At 45.7% G+C, this 19,385-nt stretch overlaps 3 protein-coding genes across 3 annotated transcripts; 1 reads left to right on the forward strand and 2 right to left on the reverse strand.

Annotated features, from left to right (window-relative positions):
* Positions 1–380: 380 nt before the first annotated feature.
* Positions 381–11,475, reverse strand: akap10 (A kinase (PRKA) anchor protein 10). Its single transcript, XM_079282828.1, has 15 exons — positions 11,279–11,475; positions 8,829–8,876; positions 8,212–8,397; positions 6,402–6,884; positions 5,394–5,492; positions 5,223–5,307; positions 4,962–5,085; positions 4,504–4,640; positions 3,408–3,552; positions 2,898–3,065; positions 2,552–2,661; positions 2,194–2,276; positions 1,689–1,741; positions 1,458–1,550; positions 381–1,362 (listed from the first exon to the last, which is right to left on the reverse strand). The coding sequence occupies exons 1-15, from the start codon at positions 11,298–11,300 to the stop codon at positions 1,357–1,359; spliced, it is 1,842 nt and encodes a 613-aa protein (XP_079138954.1). The 5' UTR covers positions 11,301–11,475; the 3' UTR covers positions 381–1,356.
* Positions 11,476–12,324: 849 nt separating this feature from the next.
* On the reverse strand, positions 12,325–15,363 carry cUnh11orf54 (chromosome Un C11orf54 homolog). The gene is made up of 8 exons (XM_079283871.1): positions 15,259–15,363; positions 15,038–15,136; positions 14,631–14,704; positions 14,434–14,535; positions 13,893–14,069; positions 13,492–13,641; positions 13,287–13,403; positions 12,325–13,185 (listed from the first exon to the last, which is right to left on the reverse strand). The coding sequence occupies exons 1-8, from the start codon at positions 15,323–15,325 to the stop codon at positions 13,012–13,014; spliced, it is 960 nt and encodes a 319-aa protein (XP_079139997.1). The 5' UTR covers positions 15,326–15,363; the 3' UTR covers positions 12,325–13,011.
* A 1,124-nt stretch (positions 15,364–16,487) lies between these two features.
* LOC306788367 (uncharacterized protein) lies at positions 16,488–19,371 on the forward strand. Its single transcript, XM_079283870.1, has 4 exons — positions 16,488–16,800; positions 16,909–17,036; positions 17,468–17,510; positions 17,592–19,371. Exons 1-4 carry the CDS (start codon positions 16,504–16,506, stop codon positions 19,257–19,259), a joined length of 2,136 nt encoding a protein of 711 aa, XP_079139996.1. The 5' UTR covers positions 16,488–16,503; the 3' UTR covers positions 19,260–19,371.
* Positions 19,372–19,385: the final 14 nt, after the last annotated feature.

Raw genomic sequence — 19,385 nt, forward strand, 5'->3', positions numbered from 1 at the left:
AGAGCATTATTGTTGTCAGAAATAATATTTCGTGTCATCAATGTCCTTATTTTCTGTTGTACCCCAACATCTCAACGCAGCCAACACTGCCCCCAGCTGGTCAGAGGTGATAATAGTTCACCCTTAAGATGTTGTCACTTCTCCCACAATTCAACGGTTCTGAAAATGATTTTAAAAAAGAAAAATGTCCTTGTAAACACAAGACTGTATCAAAACAACCAAACCAGTGGGCTGTAACTTCATACATGTACAAACACTGAAATAGAACAAAAAAACAAGACAGACAAACATTTCATAATATATGTATTTAAATCAAACACAATTTAAATATATTATAGATTAAGTACACATACATACATGTCAGAAAACATTAGTGGTACATAGTACCAAGAGTCTTTTCTGGTTCTTTTCCACATCTTGGTAAAGCTATAAAGAAATAATTATTTTTAAAAAATGGTTTTATTCACTGAGCACACTTTCCAGTTGAACAGTCCGGTCATCACCGACGTTTGTTTCAGAGGCGCATTAAAAAAAAAAACACACATCGATCACAATAAAAAAGGACTAACATTAATATATGGGGTAAACCAGAAATCTACATTTAGCACATGGAGTTTGGAGTTTTCCGACACAACTGGAGCACTTCAGTTCATATGGGGAGTATTTCTTCTGCTACGCTCTGTAAAAGGTGCAGGGAGGTTCATATAGGAGGCCAGCCAGTCCGAGGACCGAGTCGTCTGTTCTTCCATTTCATTGTCACATTTCCAAAAATCTTCTAAAGTACGGAAAATAAACAGCCACGAGGTAGGGCAGCTCACGCCAGCGAACAGCGGGCAACACTACTCCGGGCGGGCTGAGGGAAGAAGCGCGAGCCGGAAACTGTGCAACGCTGACTTTCATCCGCTTGAGCCTTACGTGGCTTACCCGAACTAAAGAACTTCATCTTAAAAAACAAACAAGGAATGGTTTTAAAAGGAGGCGTGTCATGAGGGAGTGAGGGTAATGCAGTCTTTGTCACTTCCTCCGTAGGTCCTCTCCACACCGACGTGCTGCTTCTTCCAGTGTGTGCTGTAACGCTTCCTCTCTTCACGAGTGACTTCTTCTCGACTGATCCGCTTTACCTTTGGTCGACTTTGTAGTGTGATGGAGTTGGAAGATTGGAACGATGGAGTACTTTTCACCCCCATTAGTCCAATACCTGAACAGGGGGAGGGGGAGTGAGGGGGGGGTGATAAAACGGCTTTGTTCGTTCTCAGAGCGATGCAGGTCCATTGTGGGGTGAACTCTGTTGTACAGTCTGTCAGGGGCTGGGCCGGCGTCCGTGGGGAGCGACAGTCCTCTGGTTCCTCGGCGGGGTCATAACTGCAGACGGACAAAAAGAGAACACTCAAGAGCAGATCTGCAGCGGCTCCGCACATCGCCGCGCAGGAAGGAAGCTACCGAGGGAGGTTCTGTACCTTGGTGGACTTGCCGGGGCTGTCGTGATTCGACTGGTGGACGACGTCGTTGACGATCATCTTGGCTATCTGCCACGCCATCTCCTCCTGGGCCTTGATGCCCAGAGAAACGGCACAACAAAAACAAAAACAACAGCGTTAACCACAGACTTTTACTGAACTAATACGTACCGAGAGCCTCGCTACGCGCCTCACACCCCTGAATCAGGCATGAATATCTTGTGGACTCACCTCGTCTGAGTTGCCTTGAACCCATTTCTTCATGGCTTGAGAAAACATGGACCCTAAAGGAGAGGAGAGGGAAGCCTGAGTGAGCCAAAAGGGGACCGCATCGGTGAGCACGTAAACTTCAGGATCTTAATCGGAGCAAAGAAACTGAACAAACAACTCAAGGTGAGCGACTCCTGACGCGTAGAAGCATTCAGGGCGTTGGCCTACTCATTCTGGAGCCAAATGTCTGGTACTCTATTCTAGACTTGGACATAATAAATAAAGATTGTGTGTGTTCTTCGATCGTAAGAGCAGCGGAGGCTGGGTTAAATATTTCAGAAGGCTGCAGGGAGAATGGGAGCAGCCACAAACGAGGTTTGTGTTCACGGTCGGAGAGTTGATGTGTTTCACTGCGAGGAGCAACGAGATGAAGTCTGACAGAGTGAGGGGCAAAGACTCAGAGAGAATAATGAGACAGAGAATCTAACAGGTAGAAGAGAGAGAGACAAGTGTGAGCCCATCTTGCCTTTGGATTTCTTCACGTCCGGCTCCAGCTCGGCCTCACTGATAAACTGGCCCATCTCATTCACCTTCCCAAACGTCATCCTTCTGAGCGGACAGAGGAGAGGAGAGGGATGAAGACAGACTACAGCTTTGTCTTTCACTTTTCAAGATCTCGCTCTCCAATCATTTCGTACAGGACATTTCAAAGCACTTTAAGAGTCAATAATAAACTAAATAGTTGACCGGCATTAAGGCAGTGTGGGCGATCGAAGGAGAGAACCAAAAAAAGTAAAAGACAACAAGGGAACTTGAGCAAGATACAGCAATTATTGGCAGAGTTGAAGAGATGATTTGAAACAGATTTAGCCGGCTTGACTCACCCAGCGTAGGGCCGCTGGTACAAGGACTCGGGGTCCAGGCTGGCCACGTCCACCGTGATCGCCTCGTCAAAGTTCTTCAGGATCTTGATCGCTGCCCTTTTGGCACCTTGCTGTAGAGCAAAGAAACCACGAACTGAATGTTTGGCAGCACTACAGGGAACACAGCTTTTTATTTGTTGTCATCTAAAACGACGACAGGTACGACCACAACCTTTCGGCATGAACAGAAATATCTCATGTAACGGAGGCGGAGCGGCTCTAAATGTCAGCAGACAAGAGGAGCACCCCCACAGGGGCTGAAGATGTGGGTTAAAGTCTCGGGTTGGGGGGGGGGGGGGGGGGTTACCTGAGTCTGAGAGCCGTCGCCGACATTTGAACTTGAGCGCTCGCCGTCCGCCGGCCCGCCCTGACCTGCAGCGCTGACATTCACAAACTCGTCCGCCCGCACCGAGTTGATAAGGTCACTCAGGTATTTGTAGTAAAGGTTGCTAGACAGGAAGCCCAGCATGTAGACCTGAACAAAGGCAACACGACGCTCGCTGTTAAGAGGATAATGAGCTCCGGGATGCATCTCTGGGCACAAGTTACAACAGGTCTGCTCCTGACCTTCGAGTGCTCACAACAGTGTTCAGATCGCATCTCATTAGCACGAGGAGCATTTGTCAGCGGTATAATGGGACAATTCATCAGCGACTTACAACAGGAAACCTTTAGGAGGATCCTATTAAACTCAAGAAAACAGCTCAAGCTGACGATTTCTTTTTCTTTTCTTAGAAAGTTTTAAAAGGGCAATGTATTAATCAATTCACAGTTTAATAATGTCCTGCAGAGTAAAAAGGACTCAAGAGAACCGGACCTTCTCCATGGTGGTCCAGGCCTGTCTGAGTGGAGTGGTGAAACAGTCGGGGAGCGGCCCCCCCTCTCGGCAGATGTTCGACTCTATCTCCATCCGCACAGAGTCGCCGAAGCCCAGAGGGTTGGTGGCCTGGAGTGAGAAATACCTGGAGAGGAAGCAGAGCGATGAACGACCTGCTTTCACATTTTATATCAACACACAATCAGTAAAAACTCAAGAACTTTAGTGAGGAAAATTTTATTTGACGCACACCTGTCTTCACTATCGCTGACAAAGCAGAGGCTCCGCCCTGACGTCACTAAACACACACATGAGCCCAACGGCTGTGATCCTGGAGCCTGTACTACGAAGAGAGTTCAACATACCCAGAGTCTCTTACGGTCACCCGGCTCAACTAACAACCACGATCCCGCCAAGCGGTCCTACGAAGCTGGTTATCATCATCATCATCATCATCATCATCATCATAGCCATGTCTTTGGTATAAAGGGAGTACTTTTTGATGAACAAACTTTAACAAATACGTGATGCGCATTATAAAGTTTGAAGTGACGCGAGACTGTTTAGCTGCCGAAGCACAGATGAGAGAGAAGAAAAGAAGTTCATGTCTGATAAGCTCCGTCTGACTGAGATGCTGCATTCACAATCATGGGCGGCAATTATTAGTGTGGGGATTATTTTCCGAATAAAAAAAAACAACAGAGGGCGATTCCTGTTGGGAATAAAATAATCTTTGTTCAATTAAAATGCAGCTATCATCATCATTATGCATTCAGTGCAACTCTCCTCTGGCTGTAAAACCAAAAAAAAACTACACGCGAATGACTCTTTATTACTTGTCACTTCTAAAAGGTAATTGCAATCTTTTGTCCGTGGTGGGATCCTGTAGGAAGGACGGCGTGATTGTTTCCAGTGATCTGATTGGTCGGTGTCTGCCCGTCAACGGAACATAACTTTGTGAAACACACTTAGAGACTGACTTAATTGGTGATATATTAAAAGATGAACTGAAACACTGGACTGAAATGAATCATTTAAAGCGGCAGTAGACGTTTTATCGAGTGCGTGAGTGCACAGAAGCAGAGTGAAGACCTACTTGTCGTAGAGGATCATGGCATCGTTCTGAGCCTCCTGGCCGTCATACTGGCCCTTTTTAGCCGCTAGCTGGTTCTGGAAGTTGTCCGCCGCCAGCCAGAACTGCAGTACATTCATCGCCTCCTCCTTTTCCATGTACTGCAGGTGAAGGAGGTGAAGAGCACAGATCAAGATTAACCGCACTTTATTTGTGTCACTTTTGTATCGATAGGATGGTAGATAGTATCGGGAGCATCTTCAGAGGGGTTTTATGTTTAGTTATGTTTACTGTGGCCTCAGTTTACTACTGCGGACAATAGAGAATCCCTCTGGAACAGGAAAATAAAATAACTGATAGACACTGTTTTGTGGCAGAGGCAAGAGAGGACGAGTGTATGAGGAGTTTAATGGCACTGGAGTGTTTGTGCTGAAACACCACAAATGAATGGTTGTCTGAGAAGCACTGGGCCCGCCGCTCACCTCAGAGAAGTAGAAGAGAGCCGACTCACAGAACAAGATGTCGGCCAGGAACACCGAGCCGCTGGTCAACACTTCGATCTGGTATTTACAGAAATGATGACTCCGCAGGAATTCAGTGAAGTACCTGGAAACGAAAGAGCGAGTGGGAGATGAATACAGGCTAAAGCGCCGCAGTTGAACTTTAATTTTAATGTGGAAACCCGGCGACGCCTCACTGTGTGAGTATTAACTCCTCTGGAAAATGAATAGACAGAAACTCACTGTTGCTCCAAGATGGCGAAGACTACCGACTGTGCAATGACAAAGCAGTTTGGGTCCACCATGCCATCCTCGCCACATATCTTAGCTACACAGAGGGGGAAACATGATGTAAGAGGGTGACTTCTTGTGACTGAAACCAGTACGTTTCTATTGCCGTTGTCCGTATCTTACCGACGATGTCGTTTCTGATCTGTTCTGTGATGGGGATGGGCTTCACAGCGTCCGGAGAGATGTACTTGGTGAAGATTGTAACTGCATCTTTCTCTATACCTGGAAAGACAAAGAGACAAATCGCTGAACATCCAGTGATGCTGCAACATACATAGAACTGATGTTTCTGTGTGAGAAGAGTGTCCATGGAAGCACCAAGAGGATATTCCACACTAAAAAGACAAACTTCTTAAGATAACTACCGAACACCGACTTCTAAATCCTCATTAAAAAGGTAATATCGCAGTAAACAACTACTTGCTGTGTAAAGATATGGTGGCGTTTTTGTGCATGCAAGTCTGTGTGTGTGTGCGCGTGTGTGTGTGTGTGTCCCACCAGCTAGCTAATCGCCACCACTTACAGCTGTTAGCACAGTTAGCTGCTAGCCGCCGGCTCAGCCGTTGCCATGTTGAGAGCTATGTGGGGGCAATCCATCAAACCTAGATACTCTCTGAATGTTTGACGTGTGCACCTTTGACTTAAGCCAAATCACAATCTCTTTTCAGCCAGTATAAACAATATTGTACCTATGGGCATGTCAGTATTGTATTAAAATAATCGTCGACCGATCCTTTTTAAAGCGGCAAAAGTCAACAGCGAGTCGATTCAAAGTGTCTATTTAATGCTCTATTGTTGTGCAAATATTCGGAGTTGGGTGGTGATTCCCCACTCTGACTTTAAAAGGTTGCAGAAAAAGAGGCCACAACAAGATGACAATCACACCTCAGATCTGGAAAACCAAGTGGCGAACATGACGAAGATATGACAATTATGATGGAATCATGTATGAATTTGAGGGAGGTCGCAGGCCACACGGATCGGATGTTTCCATCTGCTGCTGCTTGTTCGTGCCTCATATACATCATGATTTGTTCTGTTTCCATTGCACTTGCCTTATGTACTTATATACGAAACTTATATGTCTTGCATGAACACATAAAGAGAGGAACTTGTGTAAAGGTGACTCACTTTTCATGAGTTGGGCAGAGAGGTCTCGCAGGGTGCTGATTGACTGCACCTTGTAGGGAGTCCCCGTCCCGGACTGGGCCTGCCTGCCGGGGGTTGCTGCTCGAGGAGTGTCGGGTCTCAGGCCGGCCTCTGCGCTGGAGGAGTCCCGGCGCTCCGAGTGTGCCGCCGGCCGCTCGCCGCTACTGTCCCGGGAGAGAGCATCGGGTGCGCGTCGGGCCAGCTCCGAGCCGCCGGGGGAGACGGGGACGGGCTCGGCCAGAGAGCTTTGTTTGACAGAGTTCAGGCTGTGCGCTCGGACCCGCGACCAGCTGGCCGAGCGGAAGCTCTCAGCCTCCAGCCAGAAGCGGACCAGGTGGTCGGCGCCCTGGTGTTCCATGAAATGCATGTAGTGGGGTATCGCCACGTTGTCCCGGAGGACGTGCTCCACCGTCTTAGACAGCCGAGAGCGGTCATCTTGGGGATGATAGTTCACACTGGAGTGACCTGGAACGCACAAATGTACACACGGTTAAGGAATCCACTTAGCACAGCTCACCTTTATAGGCTTCTCTTTGTGTATTTCTAGCTACAAGAACAATCTGAAATACGATTGAGCTGCAAATTAGACACTGAAGCGCTCCACTCCAACAACTGACTGAGCAGCACACTTTCTTTGATTTGCAGGTTTCAACTTTCATAACAGAAGGAAAATAAGTCGTGCAGTATATTGATGGGAGTTGCAACTTGAAGTGAAAGATAAGACCAAAAAAAGAAAGTGTCCGTGCTCAGCTGTCTCATGACTGAAGGCTGGAACGAGAGCTGAATCTAAACTCCTGCTTCCGCAGCCTTGTGGATCTCTCTCTCTCTGACAAGAAGCGGCCTCGGACTGAGCAATTTCACAGATGATTTAACCCGGACAAACCTTTCAGAATCACACGTCTCCATCATCTGTGTGTCCTCCTGTCAGTCCTGTCATTCACGCGTGTGTGTGTGTGTGTGTGTGTGTGCGTGCGTGCGTGCGTGTGTGTGTGTGTGAGTGTACAAGACAAGACATGACACACACTTCTGGAAAACAAAAACAAGGGAGCGCTCATTGACTACAAAGCCAGACACTTTGATGTGCTCTGATTATGAATCAGAGCACATCAGCTGTAGTTGGACTGAGGCTTCTTGGGTGATTTGTTTACTCTTTAAAAACAAAATAGTGCTGCAAGAGGTGTCCCCCAGTGTGAGGCGCTTAGCAATCAGCCCCTTCGGATTCCTTAAGACCTCGCAGACAAGTCCACCTTAATAAGGAAAGCTGAAAGCAGCAACCTGCGTCGGCTCATAAAAAAAGAGCCTCATCTGAATCTTTGAGTGTCAGTAAACGTCTGTTTAAACCACAGCCTCGTGAAACACTGAAGGGCTTCATTCTGGTTTTGCTGTCCGGGCGGCGCCACAGGTTCGTCCACCTCCGTCTGACTCACCTCCGCTATTCTCTGGGCAACTTGCTCATGCGGTTCTCGTCGCTGCTGTCACTCAACATGACATTCATGCGCTAGCCACTGTATCTTTGGAATGTAGCGTACAAAACCAGGAGTCTAATTCACGAGCACGACTGATCAAGTTCCGCGTGGCTTCAGGAGAAGAATGTCTGGGTGCATTTTAAAAGAATGAAGTCATGCGAGTGCGTCATACTTAATTTGCTATTCTAAATCAGTTGAGAAACTCCAACTAACTTTTACGCTGCATTTCAGAATACACCTCAAATATATATGTTCCAATGTTTGGTTGGGTCTTCATATGTGATCACTGAAAGCAAAATACAGACACACGGATGCTGGCTCCCTACCAAGATCTCCAAAGTGCGCAGCCTCCATGTGGCTCGGCTGTTTCTTGAGGATGGCGGTGCGACCGCGGGCAAAGGAGTCCATGTTGGCAGAGATGGCGTTGATGGCCACAGGACTGGGCCCGGCAGCGTCCTGGGCGGCATGGTGGTTCCTCAGTCCTGGTGATGGAGAGTGAGGGCTGGGTGAGGCTGCGTGGGTAGAGGACAGAAAACAGGCATTAAGCAACAACAACAACAACAAAGGAAGAAAAGGAGTACAATGATATCAAAGATCTGAGCGGCCTGAATGTGTGACGTCAGTGTGACTTATATGAGAAGGTCTTTTTAGCGAAGGCTTTTCAAAGAGCTCACAGTTCGTTCACAGAGGCTTCGGGGGTGTGAGGAGAGATGTTTGAGAAGACAGACGGCTCAGTGTTTGTTTGAATGTGAGCTGCATGTGTTTCACTGAGTAGCTTGAGGTTCAAAATGTCGGTCCTTGTGACAGCATGGTGAGCAACGATCGATCATCGATCGATCATCATGAACCAAGTGAAGCGAAGAGCCACTTGAATCACTTCCGTACGGAGGCTAATCTCACTTTCTACACACGTAAAGAAACATCTCTGCGACGATGAACTCACCTCTATTGGCTTTAGCGTCCGTGGCTCTCTCGGGTTCTTTGCTTTTGGCTGTGGGGGGGAAAGACGAGATGTAACTGGAGAAGGATGCAGCATTTTCATTCACAACACGGGCGAGACCAGCGAGCGCACAGCACATACATGGTGACATTCATTGAGGTAAAGGGAAGACTGGAACCCACTATCAAGTTATATAATGACGTTAGTGAGGAAACTGATATACGGTACTAGAGAAGCAAACTAACTATTTCCTGCGGAGCTGCTTCCTTGCTGCTGCGGCCGGATGAGGAGGTAAATCTGTGTTCTGACATGTGAAAGCCCTCTCAGTCCTGCTAATCATACGGCAAGAAGAGAGGCCTCCATACTGTATGTCAGCATTAAGAGTCCTTCCTAAGATTGGTGACCCTGGCCTATCAGCTCTGGTGGGTCCCGGGCAGTTTAAAGCCGAGTGAAGCTGACTGTCTGACAGCTCACACCTGCAGAAGAGTTGCACGCCACTCCAAAGCTCTGTGGCCGACTGTCAAATAAGAAGTGAAATATGTAGCCTGCAGTGGAATAAGTGCACAAACATGGTGGCAACCACTCATCAGAGTGACTCACCATTCATATCTTCAGATCAGGCTGCTGCTGCTGCAGAGGGCAGTCAAGATAGGCATCAGTTTCGAGCACTGACATTACAAAATGGACTGCGAGGCCCGCGGCGAATGCGCTTTCAGCGGGACAATTTTTGAGGGAGCCGTCTGCGAGTGTACGCGTCGCTCAAGAGTCTGAGTCTGCAGGCACTGAGCGGCTGTCTGTCACAGCTGAGAAATGAGGCCTTTCGAAAGGAGCTCAGACAACCTTTGCTGTGCTGAAACGTGGTACAGATGACACCAGACGTCTTTGTTCCAAATATTCAGATGGGACCGTGACGAGTTGCTGCAATGGATGTTTTTGGTTATAAAAAAAAAAAGAAAAAAAAAAAAACCGGTAAGTCTAACGTGCTACCAGCAAAATAGACACACAGCATTGGTGTGCATTGGCACAAGCACCGTGAGGACTCACGTCAGTCTCAAAAGGTGCTCTATTGACAGCAAAGCTATGCAAAGCTATGCACTTGCTATGTAGATTGATGGCGTGGCCAAACTTAACCAAATGAATGAAGGGAATCAAACTGATAAAGGTAAATGTCAATGACGCCTGAATGAAGAAAGTACAACAACCTACAGATAACACTGACAGCTCTATTATTACTGTTGCCAGTGGCAATTTGATTGATCTATTGTCCCACCTGACTCATTATTATTTGACATTAGTGAGAGAACTTCTTTGCAAAACTTCAGTAAAACTTTGCATGTACAATTCAACCATGCCCTACACCAAACACTACACTTTCTTCCTGTCAGCACAGAGTGTCATCCTGGTTCAGAGCTATATAAGTGCCCTCTCTCTAAGATTTCCTCATTTTGGAGACCTGCTGTGTCAGCTGCTTTGACTGCTGTAGCCTGACGAGGAAAAACCCACTGATCTGATGAAGATGAACAACGGTGGTCTGGTGTTGACAGTGAGGTTGACTCTGGAGATTCCACGAATGAACACGAGCAGACATCGGTTTCACAATGCTCTACCCTCATTGATATGAATGGTGTGGACAAAATATGAGATGCACGAGTGGATACAATGTATAACTACAGCCTAAAAAAATGAAGCTCAGTCAATGTCTACTACAACAATTCCCTAGGTATAAGACACTGTTTATGTCATGCAGTGACCGTAATATGAGGGTTCAGCCTGAAATAGCGCGAGGCCATGTTGTGGTTTAAAACCAACATTCAGGTGCAATTTAATCAGCTTCTTGAACTCCACGTTGGATGATGCTGTCCAGTCTGACTGACGTTAGCTAACGCTACATCCCTTTCGGTCAAACGTTTCTAAACGACGACTACACATTTAATTTAAGATAACCAACAGCTCTTATTCCCATACAACGGGCTATTGTTAAGTGTATTTTCCATATCTCCTGCTGGTTAAAGCTGTATAACATTAACGTTAGCTGCCATAGCACAGTTCGACACTTGTGTCAAGTGATGGGTGTCACATGTAAAAGGGCTCGTTGGGAGTCTTTAACGTGAATAAGCACTATTTTTTTAAACATAATCAAGTTGAAGGGTGTAATTGGTATAACGCACTGCTGACAGCTCTCTGTGGCGGATGTATTTCCACCCTGGCTAACATCAGGTCAGGCAGGGAGGATAGAGAGGCCACCGCTAAGCTAACCGTGTCACTGCAGAGAGCAGCGGCGGAAGGGAAATCTCACTTCCACAGACAACCACGCTGTCACTGGTCAATTTGCTTGCGGCCGCAGCCTCGACCACATTGGTTACATCTTATCGGGCACCAGTCTCTCCTCAGCCGGACTCTCTTAGCTGCTCTCTACCGTTGACGTTGCAGCACTCAAGAGGGAGCTTCCTCACCTTTCCTCTTGAAAAACGACATGACGGGTTTCACACTGTGACCGTTTCCTCAGCTCACTGACACCATCCCGTGTCTCCGCGGGTCCCTTCATTCAAATGCATCTGTTCTGGACACTCTTGAAGTGGGAATGGGTTATTATCGCAGCCCAGGTGAGTGCTGTCAAATTCCAGTTTTCGACAAATCCAAGCCCAGCACAGCGGCCATATTGTCAATAAACGTCTTACTTCCGGGCTGGTGCGGCAGCAGCATTGTGGGAAATGACGTGTTACCTGCTCCGGCCAGAAGATGGCGACGTTTCAACGCTTGAGAAGTTACAGCGTTGCAGAGTCAAATGATTCTGTGAGGTAATATGGTTTCTACCGTTCAATAATTTAAATACGATTCAAAAGTAATCTTTTTTATAAAAATATATATTTTTTATGTAAATAATATATTATCAATATATCATAATCAGAAATCTAAATAGATAACTGAAGCAGTTATTGCTTACTTAATGAAACCAAACAGTACTATGACAATTAAAATATGCTGATTTTATGTTATGGACAGACATCCACTTGGCCTCTGTTGTCATTGACTGTATATAAAGTTGGAAAAAAGCAACACTTCAACCATATTAAAGTAATAACACTTTTCCGTGCATGTTTTGCTAAAAGTACATCTTGAGACATTTTTCAATAACCATGATCCAAAGGTCAGGACAGTTTTCATCTCAACAATGACTATATGAGACATTACTGCCACTAGCCTTATTATATTTGATAGAACTGTACCACAACTTTAAGTGTTGTTTTGTAAAAAGGCCAAACCGATCATTCCTTCAGACCAATTTTCATGTATTTATATTTTGGAAACATTTGTCAGTATAAATATGAATTATGGCAACAGAGGGATAAACCTTTGATCTAAATTTACGAGGAATTACACTAAAGGGGGAACAAAAATACAGCGTTAAAATGGGGTTTTCTCAAACAGAAGTGAGCTGGAAATCAGAATGATAAACAATAAAAATGTTTGTAAATGAGCCTTTATTACATCCACACATTGTTCTGCCAGTTTTGACTTGGTTATTTCGTATCCAGTGTTGACAACCAATTTGAAGCTTCTCATAAAAATAGTAAACACAGAAGTCAATTTTAGCTTGAATCCCAGGATGACGGTTACACTTTAACCAGTTATACAAATGTAGCCTCTGTTGATTATTTATTTTTCACCTGGTGGCTATTTATCTGCCAGCACAGGTGTTTTCATTTCCGACTGATTAGAGCTCTGCAATCACGCCTCAACAAATGCAACTGTGTGAGATATGAGGGAGTTATGGAGCAAGCGCTTCCTAAAAGAGGAGGCCTTATTAAGAAAACAAGTGAAAACACCTGTCTGTTAAAAAAACAATTGTCCTCGTTTCCTCTCTGTGTAGACTGTGCACCGTCTGCTCTTATGATGGAGTTCGCAGGAAACAAAGCAGTTCAAGGTCCCACGTTTACTATTCTACTGCATTCATTGAACAAACCGCCACGACTCTCTGAATTCAACATGGTTTTTATTACATGAAATGTGCAGATTTGTGATTTAAGAGCAGATATTTCCAAAGAAATGTTGCATTTTCACTGGAAAAATGTTCCCGTGCATTTAAAGACCACACAGGACTTCGTATAAATCACCCACCGCTTGATTAATCGAGACCATCGAGAGATGCTGTGCTGCAAGCGTGACGGATTCATTAATTCGCCTTTCAATCTCGTCCAACTCCATGGGTGTCATCGGGCCTGTCGATGCGGTAGACGAACTCTGCCAGCATGAAGTAGCCCAGGTACTCCACGCTGTCGGGGGTGGTGTCGATGTAGTAGTGGCCCCCTTCTCCGTGGTGGCTGAAGCAGTGGGTGTGCTCCACGCGGAGGTCCAAACCCTGCAAACGCATGAATGAGGCGCATTAGGAAGCCGTCTACTTTTGCCGATTGGTGCTCGTGTTGTGTCTGCCTCACTGAGACGAGCGCTCGCTTTACTCACGGGGTCTCTGGATACCAGCACCGACTGGCAGATGAGCGGGGCGCTGACCTCAAAGTGCTTGAGCCACTTGTTGACGTCGTCGTCGGTGTTGAGGGGGCAGGCCGAGAACTCTCTTGGCTGTCGATATGAGCATATAAATCATGTCGTGGAACCGTCAGCAAATTATCAATCGTGTACTGTGTCGGTCGAAATATCCAATATTTACCATGATGTGGATTTTGGCTTTCCCTTTCTGGATGATGAAGGTGCCCCCCAGAGCCAGGCTTTTATCAGGGTAGCGACCTTCTAGAGTGCTCCTCAGGGCCGTCACAAGACTGTGGGCCCCTGTTCTCTTCTTGGCCCGCACCTCAATGACCTGGAGGTGAAGAGAAAACAACACATTCCTTTTGTTCATGTTTATCTTCTCCAATGTCGGGAGCACAGATATGATGGGGCTGAAGTTCAGGCGTACCAACTTTTAACCTTCAGATAATTGGGTTTAAGTCCATATACAACCAGAGGTGTTTCGTTATTTGACAAAAGCGTTTTTGAATGGAACCCCGGTGCATGCACCATGGTTCGAGACAAGAAGCCGCACATCTTGTTTGGTCTGATGAGACTCGTTACCTTTCCAGACTTCCCCTCACAGGCGTACAGATTTCCCAGCAGCCCAAAGCTGCAGCCAGAGAATTTGTTGCTGTATTTTTCTTGCAGACACCGGCCATCGGCCGGGTTGATGGAGGCGAAGTAGCTGCCGTTCACTGCAGGCCTTCCCTCCGCTTCGGTCAGAACCAGAGGCATCATCTGTGGACGAGAATATTTAGAATCTGCTTCACTGCAGAGCAACGTCTCTCGTGCCAGATGTGCAGCTTTCAGTTTGATACAGTCCAAACTCCAAACAGAAAGCAACCCCACAACTACCCACACTTTGTCTTTTTCAACCCATTATTTACTCTGTAGTCAGACAACCTGATATAAACATGAACTTGAAAGCTAAACTATCTTAATAAATAAGACCTTACTTGAGCCAGCTTTTATTATTTTTAGGCCACTGCTTTAACAAATCATTGTTATCTTGGGGTTCCACTGCAGGGGGAAAGACTGGAGAGCTGCACAAAATAAAAGGTATTTTTGCCAGAATCTATGATGTGCCGTAAAAGTGATTAACCTCTGCATTCATTCCCACAACTCTACTGGGAACAGCTGCTGCACCGAGGATGAAGGCTCCTGGCAGCTCCAGCTCCTTTGATATGGTGTTCATGTTGTATTCCTGGGAGGAAGAGAGGTGACAATATAATAATTCCATCACACTACAGGCCAGTGATCATTATTCCACACAATGTTTTGTAATTTTAAAAAAACTACCTTGTGCTTTTGAACCAAGGGGATCAGGTACGGCACGCCACCAACATCTGTGATGCGAGGCTTTCCACACAAGCCTGCAGCATGAGGACAGAGGTGATCAACAACATGACACAAATCCTAACTAACAACTTCACAATTCTGATCAAATGCTTCTTTGTAACCATTACTTCTTGACGAGGATAGATATAATCATATATCTTCAATGTAAGCTCAAATAAATCCACATGTAAGGGTAAAAACTAAATGTAAAAATGAGCATGATTGGACTAAATACATAACGTAAGACATGTATGAGGGATTTGATTCTGCCTCCTAGATGTATACAGAGTTTATAGTTTTTTTACATGATGGAAAATGGGACTGAACACTGGAAGAACGCAGTGTACTTGTACTTGATAGGCTCTTACCTTTGACAGGAAAGTAGAAGGGCTCTTTGGTGAGATCGGGACACTCCACAACACTCACCTGCACTTCTGCAAAGTTGTCTTCCAGTCCTGCTTGCAGTACTGCAACCAGCAATACGTCATTGTTACACTCTCTCTCTCTATATATATATATATATGTTTATATACAGAGATAAACATGCCGTTTCATGAACATTCATAGGCTGTGCCACTGAGGTCCTTACCACCACGCAGTTCCTCCAAATCTGGCGCGTGCAGCTGAACCTTTTCAGTTTTGCTGATTTGTGCCATAATTGTTGTTGAAGTTAAAAGTACCAGCAGGCTGTCAGCGGCGCAGGAACGGTGGACTGCTAAAGCGAGCACATCCAGAGTGGTTGAAGACCAACCAAAGAGTAAATACTAGCAAGATAGTTCCTACCCCACACAGTTTGTTTCCAAGTCTATGCAGCCCGTTTAGTAGCATAACTGCCATATTTTTTGAAATATATATTTTTATTCCACGGGTACTATTGTAAGAATAGATGGAGTTTTTTGTCACATTCACTTGTGAATGTTAAACAAACGGGAGATTAAGAGCGGCTCGTATTTACTGAGGGAATTTCAGACAAGGAGACAAAACGGAAGTATAAAGAGTGAATCCTCTTGCTCATTTGTCCATTACCGCCTGCTCGGTGGTCATTGGTCACGTGACTATTCGTCGCGCAGTAACATTTAGAAACTTCCGGATTGGTTCACGTGTAGTGGCTGCTCGCTTTTAGTTTGTTTTGGTTTTTGGTGCAAGTTGTTTCTATACGACATTAACGAGATATTTAGGTAATACTCATCCGTGTCCACCCAAAGCGGACATATAATCGGAGACAACTAACATATTTAGAGCGTTAGTTGAAAGTTAATTCCTACACACACGCACACAATGACGTGCACGTACAATGTAAACAAACACACGTGTCTGTTTGCACTGAGTAAACATTGAATATTGCTCAATATCTGACCAGATCTGTATATATTTACCCTTCCAATGACGAGATGAGAATTGTCGACGACCGTTGCTTTGACGTCTCGGACCCATCCACTGACAAACTGATTATAAGCGTCGAGCCCTTTGTAGCACTCCAACTCGTCTTTTGTGTAAGGACTGGGGGTGTTCACGAGATACGTGTAGATGTTGGCGTAGTTTACCGATGGAAGATAAGTAGGATCGGCACTGAAACGATCTGCACTCATCGTATAGGGATCCAAGTTACCAATAACCTTCAATTTGGCCAGGTAGCGAACCTTTGATGCACTATCCAGTGATTCAAAGTATGGTATTTTCGCTGCACTTCCTTGTTTACTCGCCGCCATGTAGGGTCTGTATGTACTCCAACATGGCGGACAGACCTCGTAACTAAGGAGATCGTGACGTCGGTGAGACCACTCTATAACAGCAGCCTGAATAAAAGTTCCAGTTTGTCTTTCTAAATGTATAAATGTTCCTCTGCAGGGACTCAGGAGACAGCCTGTTCACAACCCAAAAGACATTAACGTTACCTGAGGCTGGGCGGTCAGGAAGACGACCTCGCTACAGCAGGAGATCAAAGCCCGTATCTCCCAGAGAACAAGAGGGAAGTGAAGACAGTTCATCGTCCGCTTCCTGTGATGAAGAACTGAAAACTCACAAGTGCAGGAGAAGAAAGAAATACTCCCTCCCGAACTACAGTTTCCCTTTCCTTCAAGAGCGGAAGGGCCATAGCGGTCCGTTAACCGACCAGAACAAAAGCCTTCATGTAAGAATGACCAATACTTAAACACACATTTGTGTGCTGGCTGGCGTTGGTGTAGAACGTCAACAAGTATACATTTTATTTTTGCGCTGAAGTCTTTCCTTGTTTCAGAATTACACGATTGGCGGCTTCTTTAAATGTCTCGGAGAGCTGAGGCAGAGCTCTCGAAGAGGAGAGAATCTGGAGTCATCTTTACCAACAGTAGACATGGATGGGGAGGACATATCTCCGTTGTCAGAGTGAGTTTATGTCAAGGAATAACCATGCCTATTAGAAGTTACATGTGTATATATGTTAGTGGCCTATAACCATCAACACCCAGTGACAGACTTATGTATGTACTCATCTTAATCATTTTTTAAGTCCAATTTTAGAAAACTATATAAAGTTGTACAGTTAAAAAAACAACAATCCTTCAGTCAGATTTTCTGGTTTAGTGCAGGGACAACCCGTGTAAATGTAGATGCCATTAAACTTTTGGTGCTTTATCTGAGTGCTTTCGATACAGTTGATCAGAAAAGTCTTTGAAATAGACTCTGGGAACACATCAGTTGGACTGCAGCAGTGTCTAACAGATATGCCTCTTGTCTTTCAGGCAGAGAGTTCTAGATTACGAATACAATACCTTGTGGGACATTGTTTTGAATAAAACGTATCTATTCTGTTCCAGAGAAGACGGAGAGAGGTCAGAAGACGAAGACATCAAAGTGGTGGTAAGCAGGCCGTTGAAATCATGCACGTCGCTGCACTTTTTATTTGTGAACTTGGCGTATAATCTGTGTGTCACCTCACAGGAGAGGAAACACTTCGTGGCATCATCCAGAACAAAAAGCCAACAGGCCTGGTGCAACCAGTTAAAAAAACAACGGAGGAGGAAAAATGCCACACAAAAGAAGAAGAGGACAGAAGAGTCAGGAGGTCTGCGTGCTGCAGCATCTGTGGACATGCAGGCAAAAGAGACTCCCAGCCTGTCTGAGGGTTGTAGGGCAGTGCAGACCAGCAATGTGCTGGAAGTGAACGGAAAAAATGGGACGAAGGACTCGTCAGGTAATGTTAACACACTGAGGCAGGAGGAGAGAGGTATTCCCCATTCAACACAAAAGAATAAGTCCCGAGCAGAAAGTGTTGGACAGGAAGTGGACGTGAGAGTGGAGGATTGTGGAAAGAAGAACAGGAAGAGAAGTGGCAAGGATGTCGAGCAGTTGCGGTCAGGCGCAGTTGCCGAACCTCTAAATGCTGACATTCAGAAGAAGAAGAAAAAAGAATTGGGAATTGTGATACCGGAGGAACATGAAGAAGAGGAGGCCTCGAATAGGACTTTGGATTTGCCGCCGGTGTCGACAGAGCAGGTAGAGACGTCCGGAAATTGTTCCCAAAATGCTGCGGCTTCTCAAGAAACTTTAGGATCCAGTTTTGTCAAAAGGAAAAAGCAGAAAAAGAAGCAACAGTCATTGAATAACGAGGCCCCTCAGGGCGGAGGAGAGGGTGCAGATGTGAGCTTTAGTCTGGATGATTCTGTAACCTTGGATAAAGTTTCAGGGACGCCACTGAAGAAGAAGAAGAAGAAGAAGAGGAAAAGTCTCTCTGAGGGAATGCATTTCTCTTCTTACACTCCTGAAGAAGAGGGAAACCAGAAAACGAATGAGGGCCTTGAAGAGCAAAATCCTGAACCTGTGATGAAGAAGAAGAAGAAAAAGAGTGGAATATTGAGCAGGGATGTATCTGAAGACAAAGTGGCGCAAAGCGATGATTCAGCGTCTGCGCGGGAAAAAGAAAAGAAGAGGAAGTCATCCTTCCTCGTCGCTGATGCAGAGGAAAACGTTGTGGAGGAACTCAACGACGGGGTCACGAAACAGAAAAAGAAAAGGAAGAGGAAGACGTCTGCAGAGCAAGAGAGCGTGGAAGAAGGTCACGAGCGGGATTGTGAGGAACCGGACAAAACACGTCGTGGTGCTTTGCCTCAATCCGCTGACACGGGGAGGAAAAGGAAACGTACAGGGAGTGGGAGTGAAGGATTGGATGGTGCAGCTGACGCAGCGTTTTCTCCACATGATGAGGCTGCGGTGTTGAAAAAGAAGAAGAAAAAGTGCAACGATGTGATGAAAGAGGGTCCACCAACCGCCACGACCTGTAGCTCAGTTTCACTCAAGAGAAAGGGCAAACGCTGCGACAGTGCCAACGTGTCTCAGGACGGCAGTACTCATGACCAAGTGAACATGGGGACGCAGACGTCGGTCAAATGTGATTTAGCGTCGTCAAATGACACGGGAGACAAGAAGAAATTAAAAAATGAGGGAAAGTCGTCGACCGAGTCTGCTGAGTTGGAGCCCATAGAAAATATAAAGAAGGAGAGAAACGAGCAATCAACCACACCAGAGACTTCAGAAGTTGTGAAAAACAAGCACAGAAAGCGCAAGCAGAAACTTCATAATCCAAACGAGGACTTCTTTACTGACTGTTAGTTCATCCAATCGGTGAGTTCAAACTATGGTTTGAGTTTGATCAGGACAGCTGATGCAGCCGCATGCTGGATGCCCTGTGTCTTTTTTAGATGGACAGTGAACGTGTGAAAAGATTTCCTTTTAAAT

Source organism: Melanostigma gelatinosum (genome assembly GCF_949748355.1).
Source record: "Melanostigma gelatinosum genome assembly, chromosome: 14".
In the NCBI taxonomy this organism is placed as follows: domain Eukaryota; kingdom Metazoa; phylum Chordata; class Actinopteri; order Perciformes; family Zoarcidae; genus Melanostigma; species Melanostigma gelatinosum.

What these genes read in the sequence shown, in the direction of transcription:
- akap10 (XM_079282828.1), bottom strand. Translation starts at nt 11,300, where the DNA reads ATGTCGTTTTTCAAGAGGAAAG. An exon ending in GGACGCTAAAGCCAATAGAG is followed by an intron (nt 8,398 to 8,828) that starts GTGAGTTCATCG and finishes CTACCCACGCAG; the next exon opens with CCTCACCCAGCCCTCACTCT. An exon ending in GATCAGAAACGACATCGTCG is followed by an intron (nt 5,308 to 5,393) that starts GTAAGATACGGA and finishes CCCTCTGTGTAG; the next exon opens with CTAAGATATGTGGCGAGGAT.
- cUnh11orf54 (XM_079283871.1), bottom strand. Translation starts at nt 15,325, where the DNA reads ATGGCACAAATCAGCAAAACTGAAAAGGTTCAGCTGCACGCGCCAGAT. An exon ending in TTTGGAGGAACTGCGTGGTG is followed by an intron (nt 15,137 to 15,258) that starts GTAAGGACCTCA and finishes TGCTGGTTGCAG; the next exon opens with TACTGCAAGCAGGACTGGAA. An exon ending in GTGAGGGGAAGTCTGGAAAG is followed by an intron (nt 13,642 to 13,892) that starts GTAACGAGTCTC and finishes CTTCACCTCCAG; the next exon opens with GTCATTGAGGTGCGGGCCAA.
- LOC306788367 (XM_079283870.1), top strand. Translation starts at nt 16,504, where the DNA reads ATGTTCCTCTGCAGGGACTCAGGAGACAGCCTGTTCACAACCCAAAAG. An exon ending in ACCAGAACAAAAGCCTTCAT is followed by an intron (nt 16,801 to 16,908) that starts GTAAGAATGACC and finishes TCCTTGTTTCAG; the next exon opens with AATTACACGATTGGCGGCTT. An exon ending in ACGAAGACATCAAAGTGGTG is followed by an intron (nt 17,511 to 17,591) that starts GTAAGCAGGCCG and finishes GTCACCTCACAG; the next exon opens with GAGAGGAAACACTTCGTGGC.